The sequence below is a fragment of the Odontesthes bonariensis genome, chromosome 21 (assembly GCF_027942865.1).
Source record: "Odontesthes bonariensis isolate fOdoBon6 chromosome 21, fOdoBon6.hap1, whole genome shotgun sequence".
NCBI classification, from domain to species: Eukaryota; Metazoa; Chordata; class Actinopteri; order Atheriniformes; family Atherinopsidae; genus Odontesthes; species Odontesthes bonariensis.
This window is the reverse complement of record NC_134526.1, coordinates 73323-90515: the sequence shown is the minus strand read 5'-3', so window position 1 is coordinate 90515 and position 17193 is coordinate 73323. Positions and strand designations below refer to the sequence as shown.

At 46.7% G+C, this 17193-nt stretch overlaps 1 protein-coding gene across 2 annotated transcripts; it reads left to right on the top strand.

Annotated features, from left to right (window-relative positions):
- Nucleotides 1–62: 62 nt before the first annotated feature.
- On the top strand, nt 63–14958 carry syngr1a (synaptogyrin 1a). Of its 2 annotated transcripts, none has more exons than XM_075453446.1 (4): nt 63–164; nt 2385–2622; nt 7790–7935; nt 14131–14958. In XM_075453446.1, exons 1-4 carry the CDS (start codon nt 63–65, stop codon nt 14251–14253), a joined length of 609 nt encoding a protein of 202 aa, XP_075309561.1. In that variant the 3' UTR covers nt 14254–14958. The 2 variants fall into 2 exon arrangements, with proteins under 2 accessions (XP_075309561.1, XP_075309562.1); XM_075453447.1 differs by lacking the exon at nt 14131–14958 and adding an exon at nt 8998–9264.
- The last annotated feature ends 2235 nt before the right edge of the window (nt 14959–17193 follow it).

Genomic DNA, 17193 nt, shown 5'->3' with positions numbered 1-17193 from the left:
CTGAAGCAGTCTGAAGCGGTCTGAAGCAGTCTGAAGCGGTCTGGGGACAGAAGCTGGGCTGGATGGACGGGTTCCAGGCCTACGGGGCGGGGAAGGCCGGCCAAGCCTTCGACCCGCTGACCTTCATCAGGCAGCCTCAGACCGTGATGAGGATCCTCTGCTGGGTGAGTCTGATGATGTCCTCATGATGTCATCATGATGTCAGAAACTTTCACTCTTTGGTTTGTTCGGGTCGTCTGGCTCTGACCTGCTGGTCACATGATGTGTGTTTGATGAAAGAAGAGCCCTGATTGGCCTTCCTGCTCTCATTGGACCAGATGTTACGGAGAACCTCCAGAACCTTCAGAACCTTTAAGTGTCCAAGAAGAACTTCTGCTGAGAGACACGATGGTTCTGGTCCAGGTGGACCTCAGGTGGTCCAGAGTTACCTGAAGGAGTTGGACCTCAGGTGGTCCAGAGTTACCTGAAGGAGTTGGACCTCAGGTGGTCCAGAGTTACCTGAAGGAGTTGGACCTCAGGTGGTCCAGAGTTACCTGAAGGAGTTGGACCTCAGGTGGTCCAGAGTTACCTGAAGGAGTTGGACCTCAGGTGGGCCAGAGTTACCTGAAGGAGTTGGACCTCAGGTGGGCCAGAGTTACCTGCAGGTGGCAGCAGGTCCCTCTGAGGGAACCTGAACCACCTGAAGGAGTTGGACCTCAGGTGGTCCAGAGTTACCTGAAGGAGTTGGAACTCAGGTGGGCCAGAGTTATCTGCAGGTGGCAGCAGGTCCCTCTGAGGGAACCTGAACCACCTGAAGGAGTTGGACCTCAGGTGGGCCAGAGTTACCTGCAGGTGGCAGCAGGTCCCTCTGAGGGAACCTGAACCACCTGAAGGAGTTGGACCTCAGGTGGGCCAGAGTTACCTGCAGGTGGCAGCAGGTCCCTCTGAGGGAACCTGAACCACCTGAAGGAGTTGGACCTCAGGTGGGCCAGAGTTATCTGCAGGTGGCAGCAGGTCCCTCTGAGGGAACCTGAACCACCTGAAGGAGTTGGACCTCAGGTGGTCCAGAGTTACCTGAAGGAGTTGGACCTCAGGTGGGCCAGAGTTATCTGCAGGTGGCAGCAGGTCCCTCTGAGGGAACCTGAACCACCTGAAGGAGTTGGACCTCAGGTGGGCCAGAGTTACCTGCAGGTGGCAGCAGGTCCCTCTGAGGGAACCTGAACCACCTGAAGGAGTTGGACCTCAGGTGGGCCAGAGTTACCTACAGGTGGCAGCAGGTCCCTCTGAGGGAACCTGAACCACCTGAAGGAGTTGGACCTCAGGTGGGCCAGAGTTACCTGCAGGTGGCAGCAGGTCCCTCTGAGGGAACCTGAACCACCTGAAGGAGTTGGACCTCAGGTGGGCCAGAGTTACCTGCAGGTGGCAACAGGTCCCTCTGAGGGAACCTGAACCACCTGAAGGAGGTGGACCTCAGGTGGTCCAGAGTTACCTGCAGAAATTATAATGAAAGGTTCTGTAAGGGGAACCGGACCTGTAGAACCTCCACCTGCTCTGCTGCCACCTGATTGGCTGCCACCTGATTGGCTGGTTGAGTGTTGGATGACAGCTGGAGGATGTGGGGGGAAGTGAGCGTTGGTTCAGAGATCTGCTGAGGAGGCTCGGTGTCTCGCGGTCATGAGACCGGCGTTAACATTCCTGAGGCTCAGCGTCCGCCCGGTGGAACAAATGCTCGCTGTTCCAGGCTGCTGCCGCTGCTCTGATTGGTCCATAAGACTGACCTGAATAAGCGCTCATGTGACTGCACTGACACGGGAGCTAAAGTAACACGTCGCTGTCGCAGACGGCTGCGCCGCATCAGTCCCGATTAGGTCTGACTCATGTGGGAATGCAGACTGAAACAGTTCCCCTGGGGAAGTGCATCGAGCTAACTGCCCCTTCCCTGTGTTGTTTGTTAGCATCGAGCTAACTGCCCCTTCCCTGTGTTGTTTGTTAGCATCGAGCTAACTGCCCCTTTCCTGTGTTGTTTGTTAGCATCGAGCTAGCTGCCCCTTCCCTGTGTTGTTTGTTAGCATCGAGCTAACTGCCCCTTCCCTGTGTTGTTTGTTAGCATCGAGCTAACGGCCCCTTCCCTGTGTTGTCTGTTAGCATCGAGCTAGCTGCCCCTTCCCTGTGTTGTCTGTTAGCATCGAGCTAACTGCCCCTTCCCTGTGTTGTTTGTTAGCATCGAGCTAACGGCCCCTTCCCTGTGTTGTCTGTTAGCATCGAGCTAACTGCGCCTTCCCTGTGTTGTCTGTTAGCATCGAGCTAACTGCCCCTTCCCTGTGTTTTCTGTTAGCATCGAGCTAACTGCCCCTTCCCTGTGTTGTCTGTTAGCATCGAGCTAACTGCCCCTTCCCTGTGTCCAGCTCTTCTCCATGGTGATCCTGGCCTGCGTCGCTAACGAGGGTTACGTTAACCGGCCCGAGGAGGTGGAGGAGTTCTGCGTCTTCAATCGCAACCAGCATGCGTGCAACTACGCGGTTGCCATGGGAACGCTGTGCTTCCTCTGCAGTTCTTGCTTCCTGGCGCTGGATGTTTATTTTCCTCAGATCAGCGCAGTGAATGACCGGAAGAAGGCCGTCATGGCCGACATCGGGGTGTCAGGTGAGACTGCTGCTGTGCTGGTCTGCACCTGATCACAGGTAAACCCACCTGTGATCACAGGTAAAGCCACCTGATCACAGGTAAACCCACCTGTGATCACAGGTAAAGCCACCTGATCACAGGTGTAAACCCACCTGTGATCACAGGTAAACCCACCTGATCACAGGTAAACGCACCTGTGATCACAGGTAAACCCACCTGATCACAGGTAAACCCACCTGTGATCACAGGTAAAGCCACCTGATCATAGGTAAACCCACCTGTGATCACAGGTAAACCCACCTGATCACAGGTAAACCCACCTGTGATCACAGGTAAAGCCACCTGATCCCAGGTAAACCCACCTGTGATCACAGGTAAACCCACCTGATCACAGGTGTAAACCCACCTGTGATCACAGGTAAAGCCACCTGTGATCACAGGTAAACCCATCTGATCACAGGTAAACCCACCTGTGATCACAGGTAAACCCATCTGGTCACAGGTAAACCCACCTGATCACAGGTAAACCCACCTGTGATCACAGGTAAAGCAACCTGATCACAGGTAAACCCACCTGATCATAGGTAAAGCCACCTGATCATAGGTAAACCCACCTGATCACAGGTAAAGCCACCTGTAATCACAGGTAAACCCACCTGGTCAAAGGTAAACACACCTGTGATCACAGGTAAAGCCACCTGATCACAGGTGTAAACCCACCTGTGATCACAGGTAAACCCATCTGTGAACACAGGTAAAGCCACCTGATCACAGGTAAAGCCACCTGTGATCACAGGTAAAACCACCTGATCACAGGTAAACCCATCTGGTCACAGGTAAACCCAACTGATCATAGGTAAATCCACCTGTGATCACAGGTGTAAACCCACCTGATCACAGGTAAACCCACTTGTGATCACAGGTGTAAACCCACCTGATCACAAGTAAACCCACCTGTGATCACAGGTAAACCCATCTGATCACAGGTAAACCCACCTGATCACAGGTAAACCCATCTGATCACAGGTAAAGCCACCTGATCACAGGTAAACCCACCTGATCATAGGTAAAGCCACCTGATCATAGGTAAACCCACCTGATCACAGGTAAACCCACCTGTGATCACAGGTAAAGCCACCTGATCACAGGTAAACCCATCTGATCACAGGTAAAGCCACCTGATCACAGGTAAACCCACCTGATCATAGGTAAAGCCACCTGATCATAGGTAAACCCACCTGATCACAGGTAAAGCCACCTGTGATCACAGGTAAAGCCACCTGATCACAGGTAAACCCACCTGTGATCACAGGTAAAGCCACCTGATCACAGGTGTAAACCCACCTGTGATCACAGGTAAACCCACCTGATCACAGGTAAACCCACCTGTGATCACAGGTAAACCCATCTGATCACAGGTAAACCCATCTGATCACAGGTAAACCCACCTGATCACAGGTAAACCCATCTGATCACAGGTAAAGCCACCTGATCACAGGTAAAGCCACCTGATCATAGGTAAACCCACCTGATCACAGGTAAAGCCACCTGTGATCACAGGTAAAGCCACCTGATCACAGGTAAACCCACCTGTGATCACAGGTAAAGCCACCTGATCACAGGTGTAAACCCACCTGTGATCACAGGTAAACCCACCTGATCACAGGTAAACCCACCTGTGATCACAGGTAAACCCACCTGATCACAGGTAAATCCACCTGATCACAGGTAAAGCCACCTGATCACAGGTAAACCCACCTGTGATCACAGGTAAAGCCACCTGATCACAGGTGTAAACCCACCTGTGATCACAGGTAAAGCCACCTGATCTCAGGTGTAAACCCACCTGTGATCACAGGTAAACCCACCTGATCACAGGTAAACCCACCTGATCATAGGTAAACCCACCTCTGATCACAGGTGTAAACCCACCTGATCATAGGTAAACCCACCTGTGATCACAGGTAAAGCCACCTGATCACAGGTAAAGCCACCTGATAACAGGTAAAGCCACCTGATAACAGGTAAAGCCACCTGTGATCACAGGTAAAGCCACCTGATCACAGGTAAACCCACCTGTGATCACAGATAAAGCCACCTGATCACAGGTGTAAACCCACCTGTGATCACAGGTAAAGCCACCTGTGATCTCAGGTAAACCCACCTGATCACAGGTAAACCCACCTGGTCACAGGTAAAGCCACCTGATCATAGCTAAACTCACCTGTGATCACAGGTAAAGCCACCTGTGATCTCAGGTAAACCCACCTGTGATCACAGGTAAAGCCACCTGATCACAGGTGTAAACCCACCTGTGATCACAGGTAAAGCCACCTGGTCACAGGTAAACCCACCTGATCATAGGTAAACCCACCTGTGATCACAGGTAAAGCCACCTGATCACAGGTAAATCCACCTGATCACAGGTAAAGCCACCTGATAACAGGTAAGGCCACCTGATAACAGGTAAAGCCACCTGTGATCACAGGTAAAGCCACCTGATCACAGGTAAACCCACCTGTGATCACAGATAAAGCCACCTGATCACAGGTGTAAACCCACCTGTGATCACAGGTAAAGCCACCTGATCACAGGTAAATCCACCTGATCACAGGTAAACCCATCTGATCACAGGTGTAAACCCACCTGATCATAGGTAAACCCACCTGTGATCACAGGTGTAAACCCACCTGATCATAGGTAAACACACCTGTGATCACAGGTGTAAACCCACCTGATCACAGGTAAACCCACCTGTGATCACAGGTAAACCCACCTGGTCACAGGTAAACCCACCTGATCATAGGTAAACCCACTTGTGATCACAGGTAAACCCACCTGATCACAGGTAAACCCACCTGTCATCACAGGTAAACCCACCTGATCACAGGTAAACCCACCTGGTCACAGGTAAAGCCACCTGATCATAGGTAAACCCACCTGATCACAGGTAAACCCACCTGGTCACAGGTAAACCCACCTGATCATAGGTAAACCCACTTGTGATCACAGGTAAATCCACCTGATCACAGGTAAACCCACCTGATCACAGGTAAACCCACCTGTCATCACAGGTAAACCCACCTGATCACAGGTAAACCCACCTGGTCACAGGTAAAGCCACCTGATCACAGGTGTAAACCCACCTGTGATCACAGGTAAAGCCACCTGATCACAGGTAAATCCACCTGATCACAGGTAAAGCCACCTGATCACAGGTGTAAACCCACCTGATCACAGGTAAACCCACCTGATCATAGGTAAAGCCACCTGATCACAGGTAAATCCACCTGATCACAGGTAAACCCATCTGATCACAGGTGTAAACCCACCTGATCATAGGTAAACCCACCTGTGATCACAGGTAAACCCACCTGGTCACAGGTAAACCCACCTGATCATAGGTAAACCCACTTGTGATCACAGGTAAACCCACCTGATCACAGGTAAACCCACCTGTCATCACAGGTAAACCCACCTGATCACAGGTAAACCCACCTGGTCACAGGTAAAGCCACCTGATCATAGGTAAACCCACCTGATCACAGGTAAACCCACCTGGTCACAGGTAAACCCACCTGATCATAGGTAAACCCACTTGTGATCACAGGTAAACCCACCTGATCACAGGTAAACCCACCTGTCATCACAGGTAAACCCACCTGATCACAGGTAAACCCACCTGGTCACAGGTAAAGCCACCTGATCACAGGTGTAAACCCACCTGTGATCACAGGTAAAGCCACCTGATCACAGGTAAATCCACCTGATCACAGGTAAAGCCACCTGATCACAGGTGTAAACCCACCTGATCACAGGTAAACCCACCTGATCATAGGTAAACCCACCTGTGATCACAGGTGTAAACCCACCTGATCATAGGTAAACCCACCTGTGATCACAGGTGTAAACCCACCTGATCATAGGTAAACCCACCTGTGATCACAGGTAAACCCACCTGATCACAGGTAAACCCACCTGGTCACAGGTAAAGCCACCTGATCACAGATAAACCCACCTGGTCACAGGTAAAGCCACCTGATCACAGGTAAACCCACCTGTGATCACAGGTGTAAACCCACCTGATCACAGGTAAACCCACCTGATCATAGGTAAACCCACCTGTGATCACAGGTGTAAACCCACCTGATCATAGGTAAACCCACCTGTGATCACAGGTGTAAACCCACCTGATCATAGGTAAACCCACCTGTGATCACAGGTAAACCCACCTGATCACAGGTAAACCCACCTGGTCACAGGTAAAGCCACCTGATCACAGATAAACCCACCTGGTCACAGGTAAAGCCACCTGATCACAGGTAAACCCACCTGTGATCACAGGTGTAAACCCACCTGATCACAGGTAAACCCACCTGATCATAGGTAAACCCACCTGTGATCACAGGTGTAAACCCACCTGATCATAGGTAAACCCACCTGTGATCACAGGTGTAAACCCACCTGATCATAGGTAAACCCACCTGTGATCACAGGTGTAAACCCACCTGGTCACAGGTAAACCTACCTGTGATCACAGGTAAACCCACCTGATCACAGGTAAACCCACCTGGTCACAGGTAAAGCCACCTGATCACAGATAAACCCACCTGGTCACAGGTAAAGCCACCTGATCACAGGTAAACCCACCTGTGATCACAGGTAAACCCACCTGATCACAGGTAAACCCACCTGGTCACAGGTAAAGCCACCTGATCATAGCTAAACTCACCTGTGATCACAGGTAAAGCCACCTGTGATCTCAGGTAAACCCACCTGATCACAGGTAAATCCACCTGATCACAGGTAAACCCACCTGATCATAGGTAAACCCACCTGTGATCACAGGTAAAGCCTCCTGTGATCTCAGGTAAACCCACCTGATCACAGGTAAATTCACCTGATCACAGGTAAACCCACCTGGTCACAGGTAAACCCACCTGTGATCTCAGGTAAACCGACCTGGTCACAGGTAAAGCCACCTGATCATAGTTAAACCCACCTGTGATCACAGGTAAAGCCACCTGATCAAAGGTAAAGCCACCTGATCATAGGTAAACCCACCTGATCACAGGTAAACCCACCTGTGTCACAGGTAAACCCACCGGATCACAGGTAAACCCACCGGGTCACAGGTAAACCCACCTGTACCTGTGTGTGTGACCCCTCTCCTCTGAACCTGCAGCTCTATGGTCTCTCATCTGGTTCGTGGGCTTCTGTTTTCTGGCCAATCAGTGGCAGTTTTCTAACTCTGAGGACAACCCTCTGGATGAAGGAGCTGACGCTGCCAGAGCAACCATCGTCTTTTCCTTCTTCTCCATCTTCACCTGGGTACGTACCTGCCCCCTGCTGGTGGAACTGTGCTGTTACAGCCACACCTGCACACACAGACACACAAACTGGCCAACATGGCAAAAAAATGTAGAGTAAAATAAATATGGAAACCTGGTGGTGCTAAAAACAACAGCACACAAATACCAGGTTAATGATGTTGGAATATATGTCTTTTTCCCTGGTGTTCATGTTGTCTTCACGGGCGTGTTGCGTGTTGTGTTGCGTGTTGTGTTGCGTGTTGTGTTGCGTGTTGCGTGTTGTGTGTTGCGTGTTGCGTATTGTGCTGCATGTTGTGTTGCGTGTTGCGTGTTACGTGTTGTGTTGCGTGTTGTGTTGCATGTTGTGTTGTGTGTTACGTGTTGCGTGTTGTGTTGCGTGTTTTGTTGCATGTTACGTGTTGTGTGTTGTGTGACATATTGTGTTGTATTGCATGTTACGTGTTGTGTGACGTGTTGTGTGACGTGTTGTGTTGTATGTTGTGTTGAGTGTTGTGTTGTGTTGCGTGTTGCGTTACGTGTTGCGTGTTGTGTTGCGTGTTGTGTTGTGTTGTGTTGCGTGTTGTGTTACGTGTTGCGTGTTGTATGTTGTGTGTTGTGTTGCATGTTGTATTGCATGTTACGTGTTGTGTTGCGTGTTGTGTGACGTGTTGTGTGACGTGTTGTGTTGTATGTTGTGTTGCGTGTTGTGTTGCGTGTTGTGTTGCTTGTTGCGTGTTGTGTTGCGTGTTGTGTTGCATGTTGTGTTGCGTGTTTCGTGTTGTATGTTGCGTGTTGTAATACGTGTTGTGTTGCGTGTTGTGTTGCTTGTTGCGTGTTGTGTTGTGTGTTGTGTTGCGTGTTGTGTTGCATGTTGTGTTGCGTGTTGTGTTGCATGTTGTGTTGCGTGTTGCGTGTTGCGTGTTGCGTGTTGTATTACGTGTTGCATGTTGTGTTGCGTGTTGTGTTGTTTGTTGCATGTTGTGTTGCGTGTTGTATGTTGCGTGTTGTATTACGTGTTGTGTTGCCTGTTGTGTTGCTTGTTGGGTGTTGTGTTGCATGTTGTGTTGCGTGTTGTGTGCAGGCAGGTCTCACTCTGCTGTTGCTGGAGCAGCTGAAGCGAGTCTCATTTGAGGAAGAATACAGCAAACTCTGCATCGCTCCTCTTGCTTGAAACAAACACAACCTGGCAATCAGAGAAGAGCACTGCTGTTGCACCCAGTTCCTTATCAGCTCACTGTGGACTGTGATTGGCTGTTCGAAGTGCCTGTCACCCAAAGTGCCTTCCTGTTACCATGGTAACAGGCCGATGCTGCTTCTTGGACTTTCAGTCTGCCTGTAAAAGATAGAATGTGGGTTTTTGGATCATCAGTCCAGGGTCTGGTTCTTACAGGTGTGTGGCAACTGATGCTGGAAACCAGCATTATGATCCCATCTGTTAGGGTTAGTGAAGCCAGATAACCAGCATTATGATCCCATCTGTTCAGTTAGTGAAGGCAGATAACCAGCATTATGATCCCATCTGTTAGGGTTAGTGAAGCCAGATCACCAGCATTATGATCCCATCTGTTCAGTTAGTGAAGGCAGATAACCAGCATTATGATCCCATCTGTTCAGTTAGTGAAGGCAGATAACCAGCATTATGATCCCATCTGTTCAGTTAGTGAAGGCAGATAACCAGCATTATGATCCCATCTGTTAGGGTTAGTGAAGCCAGATAACCAGCATTATGATCCCATCTGTTAGGGTTAGTGAAGCCAGATAACCAGCATTATGATCCCATCTGTTCAGTTAGTGAAGGCAGATAACCAGCATTATGATCCCATCTGTTAGGGTTAGTGAAGCCAGATAACCAGCATTATGATCCCATCTGTTCAGTTAGTGAAGGCAGATAACCAGCATTATGATCCCATCTGTTAGGGTTAGTGAAGCCAGATAACCAGCATTATGATCCCATCTGTTCAGTTAGTGAAGGCAGATAACCAGCATTATGATCCCATCTGTTAGGGTTAGTGAAGCCAGATAACCAGCATTATGATCCCATCTGTTCAGTTAGTGAAGGCAGATAACCAGCATTATGATCCCATCTGTTAGGGTTAGTGAAGCCAGATAACCAGCATTATGATCCCATCTGTTAGGGTTAGTGAAGCCAGATAACCAGCATTATGATCCCATCTGTTCAGTTAGTGAAGGCAGATAACCAGCATTATGATCCCATCTGTTAGGGTTAGTGAAGCCAGATAACCAGCATTATGATCCCATCTGTTCAGTTAGTGAAGGCAGATAACCATCATTATGATCCCATCTGTTAGGGTTAGTGAAGCCAGATAACCAGCATTATGATCCCATCTGTTCAGTTAGTGAAGGCAGATAACCAGCATTATGATCCCATCTGTTAGGGTTAGTGAAGCCAGATAACCAGCATTATGATCCCATCTGTTCAGTTAGTGAAGGCAGATAACCAGCATTATGATCCCATCTGTTAGGGTTAGTGAAGCCAGATAACCAGCATTATGATCCCATCTGTTCAGTTAGTGAAGGCAGATAACCAGCATTATGATCCCATCTGTTAGGGTTAGTGAAGCCAGATAACCAGCATTATGATCCCATCTGTTCAGTTAGTGAAGGCAGATAACCAGCATTATGATCCCATCTGTTAGGGTTAGTGAAGCCAGATAACCAGCATTATGATCCCATCTGTTAGGGTTAGTGAAGCCAGATAACCAGCATTATGATCCCATCTGTTCAGTTAGTGAAGGCAGATAACCAGCATTATGATCCCATCTGTTAGGGTTAGTGAAGGCAGATAACCAGCATTATGATCCCATCTGTTCAGTTAGTGAAGGCAGATAACCAGCATTATGATCCCATCTGTTAGGGTTAGTGAAGGCAGATAACCAGCATTATGATCCCATCTGTTAGGGTTAGTGAAGCCAGATAACCAGCATTATGATCCCATCTGTTAGGGTTAGTGAAGGTAGATAACCAGCATTATGATCCCATCTGTTAGGGTTAGTGAAGCCAGATAACCAGCAGGTAACCTGGACATGCTGAACCTGCTCCGTAGAACCAGACCCTGGAGTTTCCATCTTCTAAATGCAGTCTGTAAAGTGTTGTGTTACGGTGAAGAAATGCTGATGCTCTTGTGTTCTGATGTAATGATGATGTAACATAAACATTAAACCCATTAACAGTTGAAGTGTGTGCTGCTTAAAATGCTTCAGTGAGCAGATCACCTGCCGATCACCTGCACACCTTGGCCGACAGGTCACTGTCACATCATCTGATCTGACCTCAGTGTTCAACCAACAAACAGCAGAACCCTAAACCTAACCTGGTAAACCCACCTGTGATCACAGTGTAGGGGTTAGGGTTAACCCTAACCCTAACCTGCAGATCACCCTAACCCTAACCCAACCAAAGGAACCAACAGCAGAACCCTAACCCTAACCCAACCAACGGAACCAACAGCAGAACCCTAACCCTAACTGTAACCCAACCAACGGAACCAACAGGAGAACCCTAACCCTAACACCTAACCCAACCAACGGAACCAACAGCAGAACCCTAACCCAACCAACGGAACCAACAGCAGAACCCCAACCCCAACCCTAACCCAACCAACGGAACCAACAGCAGAACCCTAACCCAACCAACGGAACCAACAGCAGAACCCTAACCCTAACCCAACCAACGGAACCAACAGCAGAACCCTAACCCAACCAACGGAACCAACAGCAGAACCCTAACCCTAACCCAACCAACGGAACCAACAGCAGAACCCTAACCCTAACCCAACTAACGGAACCAACAGCAGAACCCTAACCCTAACCCAACCAACGGAACCAACAGCAGAACCCTAACCCTAACCCAACTAACGGAACCAACAGCAGAACCCTAACCCTAACCCAACAAACTGAACCAACAGCAGAACCCTAACCGTTGGTTCTCAGAACCTGAGTGTGGTCAGCTTCAGTGGTGGACCACCCTTCTTCTGTTCTGTCCAGTCAGACCCTTATTCATCCAGAGGTGGTCCGGCAGTTACCTGGAAACCATCTGCTCACCTGGTGCTCATCGTCCAATCGTTCCTCAGGATCTGAAACATCTTACTTCTGCACCTCGGTACCTGTTTGCATGTCCCACAGTTTTATCGGGTCCAGGTCTACGAGTTCTTATGGTTTAGTATCTGGTACTGGTCCTGACCCTGGTCCTGATTTAGTGAACGACTGCCACAGTAAGCTACCGAAGTCACGCGTTCTCTCTGACATGTTAACATCTTTCACGTGTTCTCTCTGACATGTTAACATCTTTCACGTGTTCTCTCTGACATGTTAACATCTTTCACGTATTCTCTCTGACATGTTAACATCTTTCACGTGTTCTCTCTGACATGTTAACATCTTTCACGTGTTCTCTCTGACATGTTAACATCTTTCTCGTGTTCTCTCTGACATGTTCTCTCTGACATGTTAACATCTTTCTCGTGTTCTCTCTGACATGTTAACATCTTTCACGTGTTCTCTCTGACATGTTAACATCTTTCACGTGTTCTCTCTGACATGTTCTCTCTGACATGTTAACATCTTTCACGTGTTCTCTCTGACATGTTCTCTCTGACATGTTAACATCTTTCTCGTGTTCTCTCTGACATGTTAACATCTTTCACGTGTTCTCTCTGACATGTTAACATCTTTCACGTGTTCTCTCTGACATGTTAACATCTTTCACGTGTTCTCTCTGACATGTAAACATATTTCACATGTTCTCTCTGACATGTTAACATCTTTCACGTGTTCTCTCTGACATGTTAACATCTTTCTCGTGTTCTCTCTTACATGTTAACATCTTTCACATGTTCTCTCTGACATGTTAACATCTTTCACGTGTTCTCTCTGACATGTTAACATCTTTCACGTGTTCTCTCTGACATGTAAACATATTTCACATGTTCTCTCTTACATGTTAACATCTTTCACGTGTTCTCTCTGACATGTTAACATCTTTCACGTGTTCTCTCTGACATGTTAACATCTTTCACGTGTTCTCTCTGACATGTTAACATCTTTCACGTGTTCTCTCTGACATGTTAACATCTTTCATGTGTTCTCTCTGACATGTAAACATATTTCACATGTTCTCTCTGACATGTTAACATCTTTCACGTGTTCTCTCTGACATGTTAACATCTTTCACGTGTTCTCTCTGACATGTTCTCTCTGACATGTTAACATCTTTCTCGTGTTCTCTCTGACATGTTCTCTCTGACATGTTAACATCTTTCTCGTGTTCTCTCTGACATGTTAACATCTTTCACGTGTTCTCTCTGACATGTTAACATCTTTCACGTGTTCTCTCTGACATGTTAACATCTTTCACGTGTTCTCTCTGACATGTAAACATATTTCACATGTTCTCTCTGACATGTTAACATCTTTCACATGTTCTCTCTGACATGTTAACATCTTTCACGTGTTCTCTCTGACATGTTAACATCTTTCACGTGTTCTCTCTGACATGTTAACATCTTTCACGTGTTCTCTCTGACATGTAAACATATTTCACATGTTCTCTCTGACATGTAAACATATTTCACATGTTCTCTCTGACATGTTAACATCTTTCACATGTTCTCTCTGACATGTTAACATCTTTCACATGTTCTCTCTGACATGTTAACATCTTTCACATGTTCTCTCTGACATGTTCTCTCTGACATGTTAACATCTTTCTCGTGTTCTCTCTGACATGTTAACATGTTTGACGTGTTCTCTCTGACATGTTAACATCTTTCATGTGTTCTCTCTGACATGTAAACATATTTCAGGTGTTCTCTCTAACATGTTAACATCTTTCACGTGTTCTCTCTGACATGTTAACATCTTTCACGTGTTCTCTCTGACATGTTAACATCTTTCACGTGTTCTCTCTGACATGTAAACATATTTCACATGTTCTCTCTGACATGTTAACATCTTTCACGTGTTCTCTCTGACATGTTAACATCTTTCACGTGTTCTCTCTGACATGTTAACATCTTTCACGTGTTCTCTCTGACATATTAACATATTTCACGTGTTCTCTCTGACATGTTAACATCTTTTACGTGTTCTCTCTGATATGTTAACACATTTCAGGTGTTCTCACTAACATGTTAACATATTTCACGTGTTCTCTCTTAGTGTTACATACGTGACCCGGTCTTCTTCTGTCTCTTCAGGCGCTGCAGGGTCTTCTAGGCGTCTACAAGTTCAAACTGGGCGCTGACTCCGTCACCTTCAACCAGGACTACGTCGACCCCAATCAGCAGGAGCCTGTAGAGGCTCCGCCCACTGAGGAGTAAAACCCCGCCCATTTTCTAATGGGGGCGGGGCTTAAATACTGCTGGGTAGTTTCTGTTCAGTGGTTATATTCGATTAGCCTTGTTGTGATGCGTTCAGGGACTTGACACAGACACAGACACTTTAAAACAGCAGACTTGATCCCAAACAGCAGTTTTATTGTCTGATGATGACGCTCTACGAAGAGGCTTGTCTTCTCCCTCAGCAGCCAATCACAGTCCAGAATGTGATTCCAGAAACTCATTCATTAGAGTTTTATTTTAAAAGTAAACGAACATCAACAAACACAGATTTTACATTTTAAAGCACTGATGAAGCCCGTCTGCAGCAACCGTTAGCCTGTTAGCAGTGAGAGGCTAAGTGCTGTTTGGCTAGTCTTAGCTGGAAATAAAAAGTGCCTGAAATCCAACGCACTCCGCTTGTTTCCACCACTTCCTGTAGAAAACCTTTACAATGGAAAGACTGAACTTTTGGACATCAGCCATCTGAGAACCAAACATAGATATCTATCTTTATCTTCATCATCATCACCACTTTACTACAGGTATTTGATGTCTTTTTTTAACCATGGGACCATAGCTCCACACCTTTTTTTTTTTTAACAATTTTTATTTATTTGTTTTAGTTAACAATATTGACAATACAATGCAAGACAATTAACTCTGAATTGCGGAGTAGGAAAGAGAGAATAAACAAAAGAAAACAAAAAAAGAGAATCTAACAAACAAACAAACAAACAAACAAAAAGGCAGTAATAGCCTCAACAGAGCCTGTATATAATTATATAAAATCAAGTTTTTCCTTATATGACAACCATTTTAGGTCTTCTTTCACTTTCATCATATATGTGAGATGTTCCATCGCTAGTATATCGTCTATAATTGACATCCATTGTTTGTTGCTAGGGGTGTCAGTCTTGAGCCAGTTTTTAGTAGTGGTCTTCTCTCCAGCCACCAGTAGAATCTTTGCCAGATATTGGTCTCCTACATGCACCGATCCATTCAAATGTCCGAGGTACAAAACAAGACAGGATTTAGGAATCCCATATCCCAACACATTGCAGAGAACTGAGTGAACATTCCCCCAGAAGGGCTGTATATTTCTGCATTTCCAAAAGATGTGTGTGTGATCTGAATCCATGTGGTTACACAATCTCCAGCATGGCTGGTGGGTACTTATCTGTTTACGTTTGATTCTAGGTGTGACAAAATATCGAATTATAGCTCCACACCTGTTAATGTTACTTTTCTCACTTTTGGGTCACATGCAGGAGGGACTTTGGGTCCGTGTTACCAACCCACCAAGCAGCAGGTATCGGGGGGCAGATGGCCTCCCATTGCTGGTGTTTCTGGTCTCTTTGCTTCATGTTTTCAGATGGCCTCCCATTGCTGGTGTTTCTGGTCTCTTAGCTTCATGTTTTTGACTGGTTTCCCCGACAGTCTGAAGCAGCTCTGTGCAGAACTGTCAGAGACATACACAGTTAGTAAAGCGTAACATGGCAGCATGTTTTCTGGGCTGAATGAACACTCTGTGTGTGTTCCACGGTGCTGTGATGTTTTATATGATGTAGGGTTAATGTGTGTGAGACCAGAGAAACTGTCTGATAATAAACGACATGAGTCAATATTCGATGTTCATTCGTGTTTGTTTTCAGCAGCAAACCGCCTGAGAGGAAACGGTGGAGTCAGACAAAGCCGAGTTTACTCACCTTCTCTTTGACTTGTTCCAACCTGCAGGAACAATGAAGGAAGCTGTTATATGTGACTGATTTAGCTCTGTGGTATTTATGGATTAATGCAGCCGTGACTCAGAGTGTCTGTCAGACTACAAACTGCTCGAGTTAAATCCTCGAAGGCACGGCTGAGTCACTGTTGTCTGAACGTGAGGAGGAAAACTGAAAGTAAACTTTGACCTGCTTCAGCCGCTCAGGATTCATCCCAGCAGAAATATCTAAAGCATACACGGGAAAAAATCAAAGTCTTACCAAATATATTTGTCTCATTTCCAGTCAAAATATCTCATTACACTTAATATGAGACACAACTGCCTAACAACTACCATTTCAGCCAGATATAGGGACTTGTTTGAAGACAATACATCTGGAATATCTTGTTACATGAAAAAGTCTTAAAAACAAATTGTTTTGAGTCACATATCATATGAAACAAGCTTTTTTTTTACATTTGAAGAGGTTTTTAAGCTTCAAATTTCAAGGTCACTTTTATCTCAAAAGTCCTAAATATCACATCTTATTTCAAGAAATCTTGACAAGCCAATTTTCACTAGTTCCATTGGCAGATTTTTTGCTTATTTCAAGCAAAAAAAGTCTTTTATTTGTTGTTTTTCTACTTATTTTTGGAGGGGCATTTTGTCTTAAGTTTATTCAAAGGCATACAGCGTTTGAAGTCTCCGTCTGAGCAGTCAGAAAACAGAGCATCGAACAGAATCAACACAGCCAATATATAGTGCGGGGGTCATCTCAACCTCAGGTTGGGAACAAAGAACAAATCTCGGAGTGGGATGCCCTTTCTTGTAATAAAACAGAAGAAACACTATCATAAAACAATATAATAATAATAATAAATAATCTCTGCTGCCTCTCCTGAGTGGCTTCAAGCTTCAAGCTGCCCTGTTACCAGTCTGGTGCAGGTGGGCGGTCGTTGGAAGCCCCTCTGGGTAGGGGGTTCAGAACCAGGATCCTTCTCAGGTAGAGGGTTCAGAACCAGGATCCTTCTCAGGTAGGGGGTTCAGAACCAGGATCCTTCTCAGGTAGGGGGTTCAGAACCAGGATCCTTCTCAGTTAAGGGGTTTATAACCAGGATCCTTCTCAGGTAGGGGGTTCAGAACCAGGATCCTTCTCAGGTAGGGGGTTCAGAATCAGGATCCTTCTCAGGTAGGGGGTTCAGAACCAGGATCCTTCTCAGGTAGAGGATTCAGAACCA

Bases quoted from the DNA above. Each gene is read 5' to 3' on its own strand.
- syngr1a (XM_075453446.1), top strand. From the start codon at position 63: ATGGACGGGTTCCAGGCCTACGGGGCGGGGAAGGCCGGCCAAGCCTTC. The intron at 165-2,384 runs GTGAGTCTGATG...CCCTGTGTCCAG, and splicing joins TGATGAGGATCCTCTGCTGG to CTCTTCTCCATGGTGATCCT. The intron at 2,623-7,789 runs GTGAGACTGCTG...CTGAACCTGCAG, and splicing joins GGCCGACATCGGGGTGTCAG to CTCTATGGTCTCTCATCTGG.